The following is a 17100-nucleotide window of genomic DNA, read 5'->3' as shown; positions in this document are numbered from 1 at the left end:
TTACAGGCATGAGCCACCATGCCCAGCCAAGGCCCCTGTTTTATTTGGGAGGCAAACAGGCTGCGACATGGATAGCTGGCCATGGCTACACCACTGGAAGTAGTGGAGACTTCCAGAAGCCTCCTTAAAGAGCCTGATTTGGGCAGGAGGGTTCCCCTTTTCCCACCCCTCTTTCCTCAAGAGCCACTGCCTGGAGCTGTCACCAAGGACAGCCAAGCACAAGAATGGGAGGCACCTGGGTCCTGCCCGCCCTGGGCGCCAGCCTCTAGGCGTCTCTGCCACGAGACAGTGAATTCTGAGGCGCTTGGGCCACTGCTATTTTGCATTTTCTTACTGTATTACACCAGACCTAATCCTGCTAGGGAAACCAAGTGACAACACAGTCCAGGCCCCTTTAGGTCTCTTCACAGAGCAGGGGTGAAGGCCATTTGTCCCCTCTACTCTCACAATTGTCCTCTCTAGTTCTCTCCTCAGAGACCTGTTCTCAAGGCCCTAAGACTGGTAAATGGAGAAGCAGGCTTTCAAGTTATGAGGAGGATACTGGACCATGGGTCTTGGACACGGCTAAGCACAGGCCAACTGCTCTCAAAGGCTCTTCTCAGAGAAAGACCTAAGACCTAAGGGCTCATCAGATTTTCTTTTCTTCTTTCTTTCTTGCTTTTTTTTTTTTGAGATGGAGTTTCGCGCTCTTATTGCCCTGGCTGGAGTGCGGTGACGCGATCTCAGCTCACTGCAACCTCAGCCTCCCAGGTTCAAGGGATTCTCCTGCCTCAGCCTCCCAAGTAGCTGGGATTACAGGCATGCGCCACCACACCCTGCTAATGTTTGTATTTTTAGTAGAGACGGGGTTTCACCATGTTAGTCAGGCTGGTCTCAAACTCTTGACCTCAGGTGATCCGCCCACCTCGGCCTCCCAAAATGTTGGGATTACAGGCGTGAGCCACCACGCCTGGCCTCATCAGACTTTCTTAAAGGGGCCCATGACTCGGGAAGCTTTAAGATCCACTATTCAGTAGACAAGAAAAATGTGGCCATCCACCCAATGGAAAATTATCCAGCCATAAAAAGGACTGGCACACGCTACCACACAGACGAGCCCTGAAACCCGACGCTGAGTGAAGGAAACCAGGCACAGAAGGACACGTAGCACGTGATCCCATTTCTATGAAACATCCAGAGTAGAAACATCCATAGAGACAGGAGGTGGTAAACTGAGGGCTCCCAGCACCGGGGCACAGGGTTTCCTTCTGGGCAATGGACATATTCTGCAACTAGAGAGTGGCAATGGCTGCATAACCTTGTAAGTACATTAAGAACCACTAAATTGTATACTTTAAAAGGGTGAATAATATCCCCATTTCTAAAATATATTTTTAAAAATCCACTATTTGAAACGGCAAAAAGAAAAAAACCCACAACCCAGAAAGAAGAAAGCAGCACCAGGAGCAAGACAGTGCAGACAAGGGACCCCTGGGGAGGTGGGACCCTGGGACAAATGAGGGCTTCCGGGAGGTGTCCCTGATGCCCCGCCTGGCCCCATGGCCTCCTAGGTGGCACCTCATGTTTTGTTACACACTCAGGGACAGGAACCAAGCTCACCTCATCCAACTTTGAGTTCGTGAAGCAAAATCTCCACCGAGCAATGGACAGCAGCAAGGAGACGCGGATGTGCATGGAAACCACGGGAGACTAATAAGACGAGCACACGCGCAAGGCCCCCAAGCTGGGGGCGGAGTCAGTCCCTTCCACGCTCCTCGCTTGCCACCACTCTGTGTCTCACTCCACCCAATGAGTCAGACAAACTCATGATAAACGGCACACACTGTGCTCTTCAAAACTCCAAAGCACAGGCCAGGCATGGTGGCTCATGCCTGTAATCCTAGCACTTTGGGAGGCCGAGGCAGGTGGATTGCCTGAGCTCAGGAGTTCGAGACCAGCTTGGCAACATACTGAAACCTCATCTCTCCTAAAAAATATAAAATTAGCCGGGTGTGGTGGTGCACGCCTGTAATCCCAGCTACTTGGGAGGCTGAGGCATGAGAATCGCTTGAACCTGGGAAATGGAGGTTGCAGTGAGCCGAGAGTGCGCCATGGCACTCTAGCCTGGGCAACAGAGCAAGACTCTGGCTCAAAAAACAAAACAAAACAAAACTCCAAAGCACGCCAAAAATACATGTAATGTGAAAAAGTTGCCACTCTGTTTGATGCGCAATGACAGTCCATAGGGCCAGTCACTTCACAGTGTCCTGGTGGCCTCCAGCCTCATGCTCCTGTTGGGCAAGTCAGCATCGGGTGCCCCAATGCCGCTGCACGCTGGCACAGAGGCAGGAAGCCCTGCTGAAGAGACAATCAGGGCCATCAGAGAACACGGGAGAACAGTGAGCTCAACAGGAAGAAGGCACATCATGTGGAGTCACGCCAAAGATACGTGAACAGGAGACACCAAGGCTGCAGGAGCCTGCTGTGCCAGGTCAGGAAGAGAGGGAAACACAGGGGCCCACACGGAGAAGGGGAAAGGACCTGTGTCGGGTGTGACCCCCACACCGAGAGGTGTGAGGGAGCATTTACCCTTCACCCTAGATGGAGAGAAGGGCCAAAGAGGAATGAGGCCTCCTCGCACCAGGAAGTTTAGGATTAGGAGGTTGTTTAACAGGGAAAGGTGACAAAATTAGAAAAGAAATGTTTGCTTTGACTGCCTTCTGAAATTGACATGGGAGAAAGCCTGGGTTGGCAAGTAGAATGTGCATTTGAACCTCAGAAGAGGAGATAAGTCTACGCCAGGAGCCTGAGGGTCCAAAGACGCTTCCCACCCTGCCCGCAGGTGGTTCAAGCAAAGCACACTAGACTGAAGCTCCTGGAATCCCATCCCTCTCTCTATACCTCGTCTACTGAACAGCTGCCCAGTCACCTCCGCTGCTGGCCAGCTTCCCCCATGGAGAGCTTTTCAAGACCAGCCACAGTGGATGGCAAATCCGCTCTCATGGACTGACTTTCTTTCTTTTCTTTCTTTTTTTTTTTTTTTTTTTGAGACGGAGTCTTGCTCTGTGGCCAGCGCCCAGGTCTTGGTTTCTAAATACCACTTTGCAAAGGGAAGCTGGGCTCCCAGGAAAAACAGCCGACTGCAGAGCAGCGAGCAGCCACTGAGTCTGGAATGCCTGACGGCACCAGCACATGAAAATACACTGGCAGGCGATGGGGACGTGAGAAGAGGATGCAGGAGCCAGCATGAGGCTCCCCAGTGGCCAAGTGGGGAACCAACAGGGCGAGAAAGCCAACAATGGCATGATGGATCATGACCCCCAGAATAAAGCCAACATCTGCGAGTCTACATGGGTGTAGGTAACAGAATAACTGCACGTGTTGGGGAGAATGCAGTGGAGTGCAGTGGTGCAATTCTCCTGCCTCAGCCTCCCGAGTAGCTGGGAGTACAGGCGTGCACCACCACGCCCAGCTAATTTTGTATTTTTAGTAGAGATGCGGTTTCACCATGTTGGCCAGGATGGTCTTGATCTCTTGACCTCGTGATCCGCCCGCCTCTGCCTCCCAAAATGCTGGGATTACAGGCATGAGCCACCGCACCCAGCCTGGACTGTCTTTCAAAAAGGCACTAATGAACAATGCAAAGGACAGATGACACAGGAAGAGGCCGACAATGAAAAGTCGGTGCTGCATGCCACTCTGGAAGGCACAAGGCCACTCACAACCTGACTTTAACCACAACAGCCTTGGATGACGGGATCTGACCAGTGCTGAGATTTCAAATAAACAAGTGAGCTGAACATGAGAAGACCAGCACAGGCATCGAATATAGGACAAAACAGAATTGATGTGCCATAAATAGGTGAAGTCAGCAGAAAATCTTACATTAATGGTCATGTGGATACCAAAAGCAAACAAACAAAACCGCATCGGCGGCACACCCGAATCAAGAGGTGCCCCTAATGTGCAGAGACCAACAGTCATTTCCATGGATCTCCAGAAACAGTGACAACCTCCCAGTGGAGGTTCTTCAGTGGAGAAGCTGTGTGGTGGGCAGGGGGTGTCTGCGGCCCTCAGGGCTCTGCCCAGTCACACAGGGGAGCTGGGTCCTGGCTCCTCCCACAGCTCCGGGCAATGCTGATGCACCATGGTCAAGATGCCATAACCCACCCAGAGGACACCACAGGAATGGCGAAGGCAAAGGACTTTAGGTCACCACAAGGCACAGGCAAAGGGCACAAAGAGTGGCAGCGTGGCCACAGTCCAGGCACCCCAGGTCAGAACATGAGACATCTGAAAGAAGGGTCAGAAGGCAGAGGGGTGCTCTGGGGGTACATCTGGAAGGACCATGCTGTGCGTGAAGCTACAGGAATGAAGAGCGGGGCCCAGCACAGGTACGCTGCTGGAGAGGTAGTTCTGATAGGTGGAGGCAGGAGACAGCTAAGCCTCCCGAGGACAGAGATGGTGATGGACAAAGCATCATCCGGAGAAGCCACCGGTAGCCAAAGGGTGCTCTGAGCCAGAAGCCAGAATTGTACCTTGGGATGACTTGGTCCCGTGACTGAACAAGGGCCGACGCAGATCTGGGTCCCAGTATAGAGGGCGAGAGGCCTGGGAAGGCTGGCCGTCCCCCAGGAAGACCAGTGCCAGGCACGGTGCCTGCGGCCCAAGCCCCTCGCTGGACCATGGTGCTATCATTTGCAGTGGAGACCACAGGCTTCAGGTGAGCCAGGGACCCAGAACTCATGCACATTCAGAGCCACTGGAAACACACAAACCATAGCTCAGAAAAGCAGTGGTAAGAACCCTGGAGCATGGGATACGCGCCACTTCCTGGCAACTTCGTTTGACCGAGTTAGACAGCACACGATCAGCCAAAGCGCTGCAAGGCAAGGAGCCCCGGGCCGAGCGGCTGGTGAGAAAATGCCAGAAAGCAGGTCTGGCGGGCTTGCTGGAAGCTGCGCTCTGAGCAGAAGCCGGCCCTGCCTGTGGGCACCCCCGAGCCTGGCCCGCGGCACACTCACCGTGGTCAAAGTCGATGTACTTGGTGATCTTGTGCCAGGTGCGGTAGTAGAAGTGGCGGACCTGCTCCTTGTTCTTCACCATGCTCGCTGGCTTGCCTTTCTTCTTGTACTTCAGCGCAATGTTGTTCTGAATCGCTTCAAAGTCTTTCCCATGCTGGAAAATAAATTCCATGATAAATGTAGAGGGGTTAAAACAATGCAGCTTTCTGTGCGAGCTGGACCCTTTCCAAGGTTCCGAGAAAGGAGAAAAGAGACAGGCTGTAGTCAAAGAAGGGGCCCTTCCAAGCTCTTATCTGTGTATGAACTTAAACTTCCATTCCCTAGAACCTTAGGTTTTAATCAGGATAAAGGAGCAATGGAACTAGGAACAGAACGATCAGAGCACATGGATACCAAAGAGGCAAGCACCCCAGACAGGAGAAACATAAAGCTCATCACTTGGACAAATGGCTTCATTGCTAGAGTTCTTCAAAGATCATGAAATGAGACACCTCCATGAAGACAAGCTCTGGAAGAGAAGCAGTTATGGCATCTTAAAGAACAGATCAGAAACATCCTCACTGTTTTAATCTGACAAAATATATTCCATATTCAAACAAGGAGAGCACACCTGAACATTTAGTAAGTGAACTGCACAGAATATGCTCTGATTATACCTGGAGGCCAACCCTTCTTGGAACGCTTCTTTGCAAAAGTTGAGTGTGACTTAGATTTTCAGAAGAGAACTTGTGTTCCACGGAACAGCCTCACCTCAGTGCTGCTTCAGGCACTGCCATAGAGAACCTAGTGTTTGATCATCTCATCAAAGCCAAGCTCCTAAGTACTGGAAGGGCTCAGCAGTAACCAGCACCCTTAGCGCCCAGGTCTTGGTTTCTAAATACCACTTTGCAAAGGGAAGCTGGGCTCCCAGGAAAAACAGCCGACTGCAGAGCAGCGAGCAGCCACTGAGTCTGGAATGCCTGACGGCACCAGCACATGAGAATACACTGGCAGGCGATGGGGACGTGAGAAGAGGATGCAGGAGCCAGCATGAGGCTCCCCAGTGGCCAAATGGGGAACCAACAGGGCGAGAAAGCCAACAATGGCATGATGGATCATGACCCCCAGAATAAAGCCAACATCTGTGAGTCTACATGGGTGTAGGTAACAGAATAACTGCATGTGTGGGGGAGGTGCAGGGCTCTTCTTGGCACAGGACTTCCAATCAGCAAACACAGAAAGAATAATGGAAACAGAAGGTCCTCACTGTGAGCAAACACCACAGTAACAACTGCTTCAGGGAAAAGGCAGCAATGGTTGCTGAAATCAGTGGGAGCAAAGAATGATGAGAAACATGGTATTTACACAGCCTCAAAGCCAAGCCATGACCCAGCCACGGTGAGACCTGGCAGAGGCTGCCGGAGGGCAGCAACCAAGGCAAACACCACCAGGACAGAGACAGAAAGAACACCATGGGCCGCCAACTGAATGCGCCAAGAAGGACATGGTATCACTGTTGTGGAATTCTTGACAGAAATGCGTAACATAGAATCATGAGGAAACTGCAGATCAACCCAAACTGACACAAGGGACATTCTACAAACCAACACGCTGTGAGTCTCCACAAGTGTTGAGGCCATCAAAGACAAAAAAACATGCAAACAAAAAACAAAAACCCAGGAGCTGTCCCAGGTTACAAGAGACTGAGGAGTTTGGGCAGCTGAGTGCGGCGCAGCGTCCTGGCCAGGCTGGACCTGAGTGGGACCCTTGCTAATCTGAATCCCGCCTGCAAATGAGCAGGCAGGGCCATGTCTGTGCTCATACCCTCACAGTGCGGCTGCCCTAATGCTGTGGAGGCAGGGTGGAGGGGACTTGCTTTGTGCTGTTTTTGCAACTTTTTAAAAGTCTGAAATGTTTCAAAATGAAAAGTTAAGGGAGCCAGGTGGTGACTCGTGCCTGTAATCCCAACACTTTGGGAGGCTGAGGTGAGAGAACTGCTTGAGCCCAGGAGTTTGAGACCAGTCTGAGCAACATAGTGAAACACCATCTCCACAAAAAACTTAAAAATTAGCCAGGCATGGTGGCCCACGCCTGTAGTCCTAGCTACTTGGGAGGCTGAGGCAGGAGGATCGTCACTTGAGCCCAGGAGGTCAACGTTGTAGTAAACTAAGATGGCAGCCCTGTACTCCAGCCTAGGTGACAAAGCAAGACTGACTCTCAAAAAAAGATGTTTTTTAAATTAAAAAAATAAAAAACATGCTGATGGGGGGTAAGGGGTAGTAACTGGGGAGCAGGATCCTCAGGGAAACGAGAACCTGGGGACTGCTGGGGTGCTGGCCCCCAACCCTGTCCACCTCAGAAGACTCTTGGCAGCTGGGGGACCGTGAGGCGAGCTGGAGGGGCCGGAGGGGAGGTGGCATTGTGCTTGACACATTTTAGGATCTGTGACTCCCAGCAACACAGGGGCTGAGGGAGGTGAAGACAGAAGCTGCTGTGGGCTGGAGGGTGGGGCTGAAAGACTGGCACCCCAGTCTGGGTGCAAAAATGAAATGAAAAATTAAAAACTTTAGAAAAAGTAAAATGTGTTCATTGTTTTCAAAAGGAATGGCAGATAAAGCATAAAGAGGTGAAGCAGCATGTGAAAGGCCTTCCTGCAGGGTCCAGGCAGGCCCAGCCCTCCCCATGCTCCCTGGGCCTCGGCAAGAACCACGATGAAGCAACTTGACGGCCTCTGCCTGTCACTGCGGGGTCGTCTACTCAAGAGGTTCCCTGAGAACCCGGGTTCCAGGCCTCCTGCTCATGTGTTCTTAACCTCTGCTGCCTCCTAAAGTCCCGGGGCATCTGTGTCGCGCCTGCCATGTGTCTCCAAGGCAGCAAGCCCCACCAGACAGAAGCTTTTCTGTATTCTCGGTGTGGCGAGAGTGCTCTGTCCTAAGTCAGGAACCAGATATATACATGCTAACAGCAATGAGAACAAAAGACGGGCAGGGCTGAAAGTCTGAGAAAGCTCTCTGGGGTGAAGAGACAGAAACCTGCAGTGTCCACAGAGCTGTGGGGATGGTAACGGGCTGAGGATGCCCCTGGCTGCCTGTGCAGAGACGGGGAAGGCCTAGGTGGGGACAGAGAAGGGGAACACCGCGAAGCACAGCGGCCAGAGCTGAGGCCACAGCCATTGTGCAGACAGTGAGAAGAAGCACAGGACGCTGACTGTGTGGCTGTCAGGTAGGAAATCAAGAACTGTATGGAAAAAACAAGCATGGATGATGGACGGATATAAGCAGGACCAGGAACATGAAATGAAGTCAGGGCTGGTCTGTGCAGACCTGCCACAGAAATGGAAGGGTATTCAGAGGAAGGAGGCGAGTGCCCTGCCACAGGTGAATGCCCACCCTGCCACAGGGAGAAGTCTGGACGGGCCATAACCGGACAGGTGCCAATTTGACCATGCCCAGCACTGCCCAAAGTAGGGTGCGCAGGGGCAGCACTCTCGCCTGAGGAGCAGCTGAAGCAGGAGAGAATTCAGCCCATGATCAGGAGTGACCAACTGAGGCCCAGTGACGGCGGTGGGGTCCCTGCATCCAGTCAGGCCCCAGCCAGCCCCCAGCCAGCCTTGCTGCACCCCTCCCAGGGAGGCATCAAAAAAGCAGCGGTGGCCATGACAACATGGCAGAAGCCGTACTTCTCAGAGCAGACGCCTGTGCCCAGCCACTGTCACCCCACAGCTCGAGGGTTCAGTTATGCCTGCCACCGGCCAGTCAGCCATACATCAAGACCCCACCAGAAGGCCACCTAGTTTTGATGAGACACACAATGCAGAAATGAAACGTGTTAGGCCAGGTGCGGTGGCTCATGCCTGTAATCCCAGCACTTCAGGAGGCTGGGGCGGGTGGATCACCCAAGGTCAGGAGTTCAAGACCAGCTTGACCAACGTGGAGAAACTCGGTCTCTAATAAAAATACAAAAATTAGCCAGGTGTGGTGGCGGGTGCCTGTGATCCCAGCTACTCGGGAGGCTGAAGCAGGAGAATCGCTTTAACCCGGGAGGTGGAGGTTGCAGTGAGCCGAGATCGTGCCACTGCGCTCCAGCCTGAGCAAGAAGAGCGAAACTCCGTTTCAAAACAAACAAAAAGTCAAGTCCTTTCTCTTGCCCTCGCTCTTTCTCATATACAAACTCAGATACAGAGAACCCACAGCAGAAAGCATTACATGATCAGAACAGCCAACTATTAATTATTATTACTAATTCAGGATTTCAGAATCCTCAAAAAGCATCTACCCGACAGAAAAACTCTAATGAGCAGCTTAAGCCAATGGGAAGGACACGAACTAAACTGCTTGAATAAGGGTAAAGGGTGGGTCATTAACAAGGAACTCCTCCTCTGCTACTTTTAATGGACAACCACATCTCCTGCTCCCAGGCACCCAGACCCTCTTGCAGAGGCTACAGTTTTGCCAAGGAGGAAGGGCCACACCACAGGAGTGATTGTTTCAGGCAAGAATCAGCAATGGTTGCTGATTCTGAAAACATTCCAGGAATCACAGGTCCTCCAAGACCAACAAACAGCCTAAAGGCACGATTTGGGGCTTGAATCTACACAAAAACAGCCTCCTTGCTGTACTCTAAAACCCTCCAAGGGAAGAAAAGGAACACATGAATGTGTTTAAATGGCTTCGTATCTACTGAAACGGGACTCATGCACACTTCTCTTTGGACAATCAGAGTCAAGCCACACTGTCACGGCAGTCCGGTCCACCCGGGGTGGGCAGAACCTAACCTGCGGCCCAGGGCGGGAGCGACCCTGGCTACAGCATGCACCGTAGTCAAGTCTCATGCCCACATTTACGAATGTCTCCTTTTCTAACGCCTCTCCAAACACCTCATTCCAGAGCCTCCATTTCTTTCTTGAGCATTCTGCTTCCCAGGCTTGACAAGACTTCTCCATCACCCCAATTAATTAGCTGTTAAAAGAACAAGGCTCCTGGGAGGCCAAAGTGGGCAGACTGCCTGAGCTCGGGAGTTCGAGACCGGCCCGGGCAACACGGTGAAACCCCGTCTCTACTAAAATACAAAAAATTAGCTGGGCGTGGTGGCGTGTGCCTGTAGTCCCAGCTACTCAGGAGGCTGAGGCACGAGAATTGCTTGAACCCAGGAGGCGGAGGTTGCAGTGAGCCCAGATTGCAAGACTGTACCACTGCGCTCCAGCCTGGGCGACAAAGTGAGATTCCATCTCCAAAAAAAAAAGAACAAGGCTCACTGATCACGAACCTACTTCTAATACCGTATGCCAAAGAAGCAGTCTAAAGTATGAAGCGTGCACACTGATGTTCACCACAGCATTACTTACAACAACAGAATCTGGAATGATCTCAGCCATCCTTAACCACACAGGAATGGCCAAGCAGAGCAGTGGCTGGCCAGGGCCTTGAGGACCACCCTGCCTGGTGCAGCTCTTCAACTCTGCCACTGCAGTGGCATCAGCCGCAGACAGTACATCGACCCTGGCCATGGCTGTGCTCCAATACGATGTTTTTACAAAAGCACACAGTAAGCACACAGGAAAGGAGAATATTTACAGGCGTTAAAAAAAATACAGAGCAAAAGAACTATGAAACACTATGAAAAATGCAAGCAATGTTAATTAAAAAGTATGCTCACAATAATCACAAGGATTTAGGAAACAACAATGCAGGGGAAACTGGCCAGCAGGGAGCACGAGCATTCACTGGGTGGTGGGGTCAGGGAGTGGCTTCTCTCTATTTTTAGGACTTTCCATTTTGTCCCAAGTCAGTGGCAACATCTCGTGAGGTTTCTCAGCTACACTGACCCCCGAGGCAAGCACCCCCTTGTGCCTCCCCTCAAGAGGCCATCCCTCCTAAATCAGCCCGCTCAGCACTAAAGGAAGCCCCTGAGACAAGAGGGCCTTCAGTCAAGAACATCTTTGAGAGACAAGGGGTGAGACTATCCAAAAGGAAATGAAGGAAACACAGAAAAACACCTCCTCACAGACACCTCACCAGTAACAGCTTCTAAAATCTCAATGAGGAAATAAAACAGCCAAGGTCAGTGGGCAAGGCCTGGAGCCCACATCAGCCTCGGCCACTGCGGGGGTCGCCCAGGAACCTGCGTTCTAGAATCTAACAGCAGAGGGGAAGCACGGGGAGTGGAGGGCAGGGCTCCGAGAGGGACACCCAGGCTGCCTGGCCGTGCCTCCACAGCCTACTCACCTCATACAGCCCCTCGAAGAAGGTGTTCTTGTCCTCTGTGCTCCACGACTCCCACTGCCGCCGGACCTTTTTGCCTTCTTCCTTCTCGCCACCAGAAGACCCTAAGTTCCTGGAGGAGGAGCGCGAGCCCCCTGCAGGGGCAGCAGCGGCAGCAGCGGCAACCCCAGACACATTTCCAGACGATGATCCACCACCTTCAGCTCCTTGGAGAGAAAGCACCGTACAGTGATCTGTTCCAGAAAGCTGGCGGGCTGGGCAGGGTAGAGGGCCGGAGGGAGCGAAGGGCCCACTGCCCTGAGGTCCCACTCCACACTCCTCAACCGAGGATGCTGGTAGGCAGCACCCAGGACCCACGGCGCCAGCAAGGCTGCTCAGGACTGCCAGGATCTTTACCTGGCCAAATGACCCTCAAATGTTTTTACAGTTAGAAAAGGAGCAAGATTTTATGTGGAACCATGTAACAGCACAACGACGCTGCAGCCTAAGATGCCCTGTCCACAACGGAGACAGAGATCCCTTCCCTCTGCAAAATGAAGCCTCACGTCACATTTCATGTGTGTTTCTTTTGTAAATCAGGTTTTTGGCTGAAATATTCTTACCATCTTTTCATATAAGTAGGTTGAGATTCAAACTCAAGAAAACATTTAAATGTGTAAAACACCACCTTCTTTTAGATAAAATCAGTGCTTCAGAATACGAACCGTCCAATGCCTAAGAAACTTTAGTCTTAAAACTCCTTACCTTCAATCAATGTCCACCAACAAAACGTAGTGTTCTGAGAATGACCTGATAACCTTGCAAATCCTATTATAGCATCAGTTCCCAATCTCATGCCAAGTCCTCTGAGACCAGGCAAGGAGGGAAAAGCCCAAGACGACTCCGAGGAGGCTTCATTCCCCAGCTGTGGACCGAGAACCCCGGCCAGGCTCCTCCGAGACCGGGGGCAGAGATGTGGCAGGAGTCAAAAGACCACAGAGAAAAACTTTTCATGGCCTAACACACTCCTCCCACCCATTTCAGTTCCTCCTCGCAGAGGGAGCGGGAACTGTCAGCATATCCCTGTGATAACCAGGGTTCTCTTTTTATGGAACTGCAGAACCATAAAAAGCTGGGAAACCTTCAAACTCTGAAACAAAAATGCTTTAAAAATCAAAAGCCGGCTAGGTGTGGTGGCTCACTCCTGTAGACCCAGCACTTTGGGAGGCCGAGGCGGGTGGATCACTTGAGGCCAAAAGTTCGAGACCAGCATGTGCAACATGATGAAACCCCATCTCCACTAAAAATATAAAAATTAGCCAGGCATGGCCAGGTGCAGTGGCTCACGCCTGTCATCCCAGCATTGTGGAAGGCTGAGGTGGGCGGATCACGAGGTCAAGAGATCGAGACCATCTTGGCCAACATGGTGAAACCCCGTCTCTACTAAAAACACAAAAAATATTAGCTGGGCATGGCGGCACACGCCTGTAGTCCCAGCTACTCGGGAGGCTGAGGCAGGAGTATCGTTTGAACCTGGGAGGCAGTAGTTGCAGTGAGCCGAGATCGCGCCACTGCACTCCAGCCTGGCTACAGAGCAAGACTGCATCTAAAAAAAAAAAAAAAAAAAAAAAATTAGCCAGGTGTGGTGGCGTGCACCTGTAGTCCTAGCTACTTGGGAGGCTGAGGCAGGAGAACTGCTTGAACTCAGGTAGTGGAGGTTGCAGTGAGCTGAGATCGCACCACTGCACTCCAGCCTAGATGGCAGAGCGAGACCCTGTCTCAAAAAAAAAAAAAAAAAAAAAAAAAAGGCAAAAGCCAAGCAAATGTAGATTATTGTAAAAATGCTTTCCTAATGAGATAATCACAGGCTTTTCCATCCAGATCTGCTTCTTCATCGACGAAGAAGGGCCCTGCCTGGGCAGCCACATGTAGGCTGGAGGCTCAGGGCCTCACCCGGTGGGGGTCTGTCTCCAAATTTGGAGGTGGAGGTTGCAGTGAGCAGAGATCGTGCCATTGCACACCAGTCTGGGCAACAGATGAGACTCAGGCTTAAAAAAAAAAAAAGAACTTAAAAAAGAAAAAAAAAACTCAGCCTCTCAGTCACGCCAGCCCCATTTCTGGTAGTCAATGTCCACATGCGGCCATCATTGCAGAGAGAGCTACCAGACGGTGCTGCACCTGAATGTCCAGCACTCACAGCCCGAAACACACTGGCATGGAATAAACAATGAGTTCCAAGCGTGTCCCACCCAGGCTGCTTTCCGGCTGCTCCATTCCCATCCTGCATAGACAACTGAAACAAAACTCAGGTATGCATATGCTCTGTGCTACAAACCAGGCTAATCAAACGCCTGACATGTTATCTGGCCCTGCCCATTCCTCACCAAACCTGGACTTAATCAACCAGGTGCTTCCCCAGAACCTGGTGCTTCCGCAGATGATGGACAGGTACAGATGCTATTTGAAACATAACTTTTCAATACAGGGCACTCTGGCTCACTAGGAGCCTGGATTCCTCACGTGGAGTCACTTCAGCAAGGACTGCCTGTCCACCTCTGTACCACCCACAACAAAGGCTTTCAGAGCCATTTTCAGGTTCCTAAGAAACACTCGCTAAACTATCATCTTCCAAGACCACAACTTGCTAACCAGCCCTGCCGTTACATATCAGGTTTATTTTTGCTAGCCCATGTTGGCATTAGGTATATTTGAAAAAGTAACAGACACAAATTTCCTAAAATTCCATAATCCAGATGTCTTGCTAAATCTTACTGGATCACAGCACTGGTGATCCAAGACAAGGAGAGTGAAACAGTAAAGGCCAACAGAATGGAGTGTCTGAGCTGGACGGGCTCTCAGAGGTGGAGAGGAGGCAAAGGCATATAGGAGATGTGAAAAGGCGGCACAACAGTAAAGGCAGCTCTGATGAGGCTAGTGAAGCGGCACTCACTCCTCAGAGGAGCAGGCCACCTCCCAGCAGCCCGAGGCTGGTGTGAGGGGCTCATCCTTTCCTTCTGATGTTTTAAAAATGACACATCCTCAGTAGAGGAAAGTAAAGCAAGATGAACATTCAGAAAAGAAGGCAGCCCTGAGGTTGGGAGTTCAAGACAAGCCTGAACAACATGGTGAAACCCTGTCTCTACTAAAAATACAAAAATTAACCGGGCATGGTGGTGGTCGCCTGTAATCCCAGCTACTTTCGGAGGCCGAGGCAGGTGGACCTCTTGAGGTCAGGAATTCGAGATCAGTCTGGCCAATGTGGTGAAACCCTGTCTCCACTAAATATACAAAATTAGCCCTGTGTGGTGGCGTGCACCTGTAGTCCCAGCTACTCCGGACGCTGAGACAGAAGAATCACTTGAAATCGGGAGGCAGAGGTTGCAGTAAGCCGAGATCTAGCCACTGCACTCCAGCCTGGGTGACAGAGTGAGAGACTGTCTCAAAAAAAAAAAAAAAAAAAAAAAAGTAGACTGCTGGGCGTGGTGGCACACACCTGCAGTCCCAGCTACCTCGGTGGCTGAGGCAGGAAGGCTGTTTGAGCCCATGAGTTCAAGACCAGCCTGGGCCACACAGGGAGACCTTGTCTCTACAAAACAAAACAGACAAAAAACCCCAAAAAACAGACAAGAAAGCAAATCACCCCAAGTAACCTTTTCTAATATTTGGTGCCCATTATTCTAGACTTGGAATGCTTTTTTGGTTGTTGTTGTATAAGGAGTCTTGCTCTGTCACCCAGGCTGGAGTGCAGTGGTGCAATCTTGGCTTACTGCAACCTCTGCCTCCCGGGCAGTCAATTCTGGCACCTTAGCCTCTCAAGTAGCTGGGATTATGGGTGCACACCACCACACTGGCTAATTTTTTTGTACTTTAGTAGAGACGAGGTTTCACCGTGTTGCTTAGGCTGGTCACGAGCTCCTGAACTCAGATAATCCACCCGCCTCAGCCTCCCAAAGTGCTAGGGTTACAGGCGTGGGCCACTGCGCCCAGCCTAAACTTGGAATGCTTTTTAAAAAAGAATCACAAACTTCAGAGCAGAAACTGAAGGTGGCCTCTGGTTCACCCCTTAAATTTCAGATGCAGAAGTGGCTTCACTGCTTGACCTTGGCTCACTGAGTACAGCTCAAGAGAAATGAAAATAGAAAGTGGGACCAGAGACACCTGGTAGAATACAATGATGACAGCCTGGGCGAGGCCACCTGACTCAGCTCAGAGAAATTCAGATGAAAACAGAAGGTGATGACTGAAGGGGAAGACAGAGAAGCAACAAGAAAAATGGGAGGAGAAAGGCAAGAGACGGAAAGATATGATGTAAACAAAACTAGGTGGGCTTCTCTGGGTGCAGGACACCCAGCGAAAAGCAGAAGGCCAAAGCCAGGTCCATCTGTGACTGTTGCTGAGACCACAGAGGCTGAGCGTGGTCTGCACAATGAGGAGAACCATCGAGAAGCCTGCAGGGAAGTGGGATGCAAAAGCAGGATCGCCAACAGTGCGCTCTTTGAAAGCAAGAACGGTGTGGAACTTCCCCACACTCAAGCCTGGTCCCAGACCTCACACACGGCAAGTGCTCAGTGACAGCACAGGGTCCCATGGAGCCTAGATAAAGGGTCTCCCCAAGCTCCCTCTGCCCCTCGGCAGCCCCAGACAGCACACCCCAGGCTGCTGGGACCCAGGTCCTCCCAAACGGAATCCGCCTTCCTGCTTAGCCCGCGTCAGTGCCACAGTTCTCCAGAGGCCACACTGCCACCTGCTTTCCCCTTCCCATCCGCACCGCGTGTTTCCCAAGCCAGCTCTGTGCCGCCCAAGTAAGACAATTTCAACAGCCTCTTCTCGGGTCTCCCAAACCCCTAGCACCTGCCACAGCCTGCTGTGCAGAGAGTGCAGTGAGGGCACAGCCATGTGGCCCCAGCGCACCCTCCCAGCTGCTGGTGCCTCTATCTAGCTCCAGACGGGCCCTACCACCTACTCTTTGCAACACGTCCTCTTCCTCATCACATCCTGGGTTGGCTTGGAATGCCACCACCTGCACCCCTTCATATCACCTTAAGAAGAAAAAGTATCCCTATCTTTCAACTGGGGAAGCTGAGGCACGGGCTGAGTAGGCCACCCACAAAGCCACACAGCTGCTCAGTGCCCAGCAGGCCTGGAAGTAACAGAACCGGTATTTAAATGGCACCTTTAAAATGCATTCAAATGCCCTGCTTCTTCTTGTCCTCGCAATGGGTAGTTATCTCCATTTTAGAAATGGGGAAACTTTCAGAAGTTATTAATAGCATTATGTCATGTAAAAAAAACAAATGAAATGGGGGAAACTGAGGCTTTAAAAGCCCCAAAGTCACCAGGCAGCAAGAATCACGCAACCTTCTCACTCCAAACCCAGGCGTTTCCCGTGCCGTGCCGTCAGAACAGCTCTGAAAGCCAAGCAGCGCACACTGTCCTGTCACAGAGCTGGAGGATCAGGGTCGTGGTGGGGGACACCAACCTCAAAGTCCCTCCCTCAGCCTGGGAAAGGTGAGAAGTTAAATGACTCGCCCAAAGGCACGTGGCTAATAGACAGCCAGAGCTGGGCCTTTGGAAGACGTCTGTCTGGACGTCAGAGGTCAGACGCAGAAGCCCGGTGACACGCTGTCATTGTCTCTAACATCAATTCACTGTCCTGGAGCACTCTTTCTGCGGTTTGGTGAACTTCCTTCCGAGGGTTAGGAATAGTAAAATCAAGAGTGACAGAAGACCAACTAACTGCAAGGGAGTCAGTGTCTGGTCTGGAGGTGAGAGGACTGCAGTGAACACACCCGTCTCCCCCATGCTTCACTCATTTCTCAGCTAGAAAGACACTGGCAACACCCGCTCGTGGAAGGCCATCTCCAGACTTGACCGTGCCCCAACCCCAGCACAGGGAAACGTCCTCATGGCCTACGTCT

The 17100-nt window shown here is 51.5% G+C and overlaps 1 protein-coding gene across 14 annotated transcripts in view; it reads right to left on the bottom strand.

The window, feature by feature from the left end:
* The window catches only part of CRAMP1 (cramped chromatin regulator homolog 1), a 65388-nt gene that overhangs the window by 40376 nt on the left and 7912 nt on the right, over positions 1-17100 (bottom strand). For all 14 annotated transcript variants that reach the window (XM_054454683.2, XM_063654843.1, XM_063654845.1 and 11 more), the window contains 2 exons: positions 11207-11409; positions 5004-5157 (listed from right to left, as the gene is read on the bottom strand). In XM_054454683.2, coding sequence (XP_054310658.2) covers positions 5004-5157; positions 11207-11409 — 357 coding nt within the window. The remainder of the gene's footprint in view (positions 1-5003; positions 5158-11206; positions 11410-17100) is intronic.

This window comes from Pongo pygmaeus, chromosome 18 (assembly GCF_028885625.2).
Source record: "Pongo pygmaeus isolate AG05252 chromosome 18, NHGRI_mPonPyg2-v2.0_pri, whole genome shotgun sequence".
Classification (NCBI taxonomy): Eukaryota; Metazoa; Chordata; class Mammalia; order Primates; family Hominidae; genus Pongo; species Pongo pygmaeus.
Note: the sequence above shows the minus strand (reverse complement) of the source record. Positions and strands in the feature narration are given on the sequence as shown.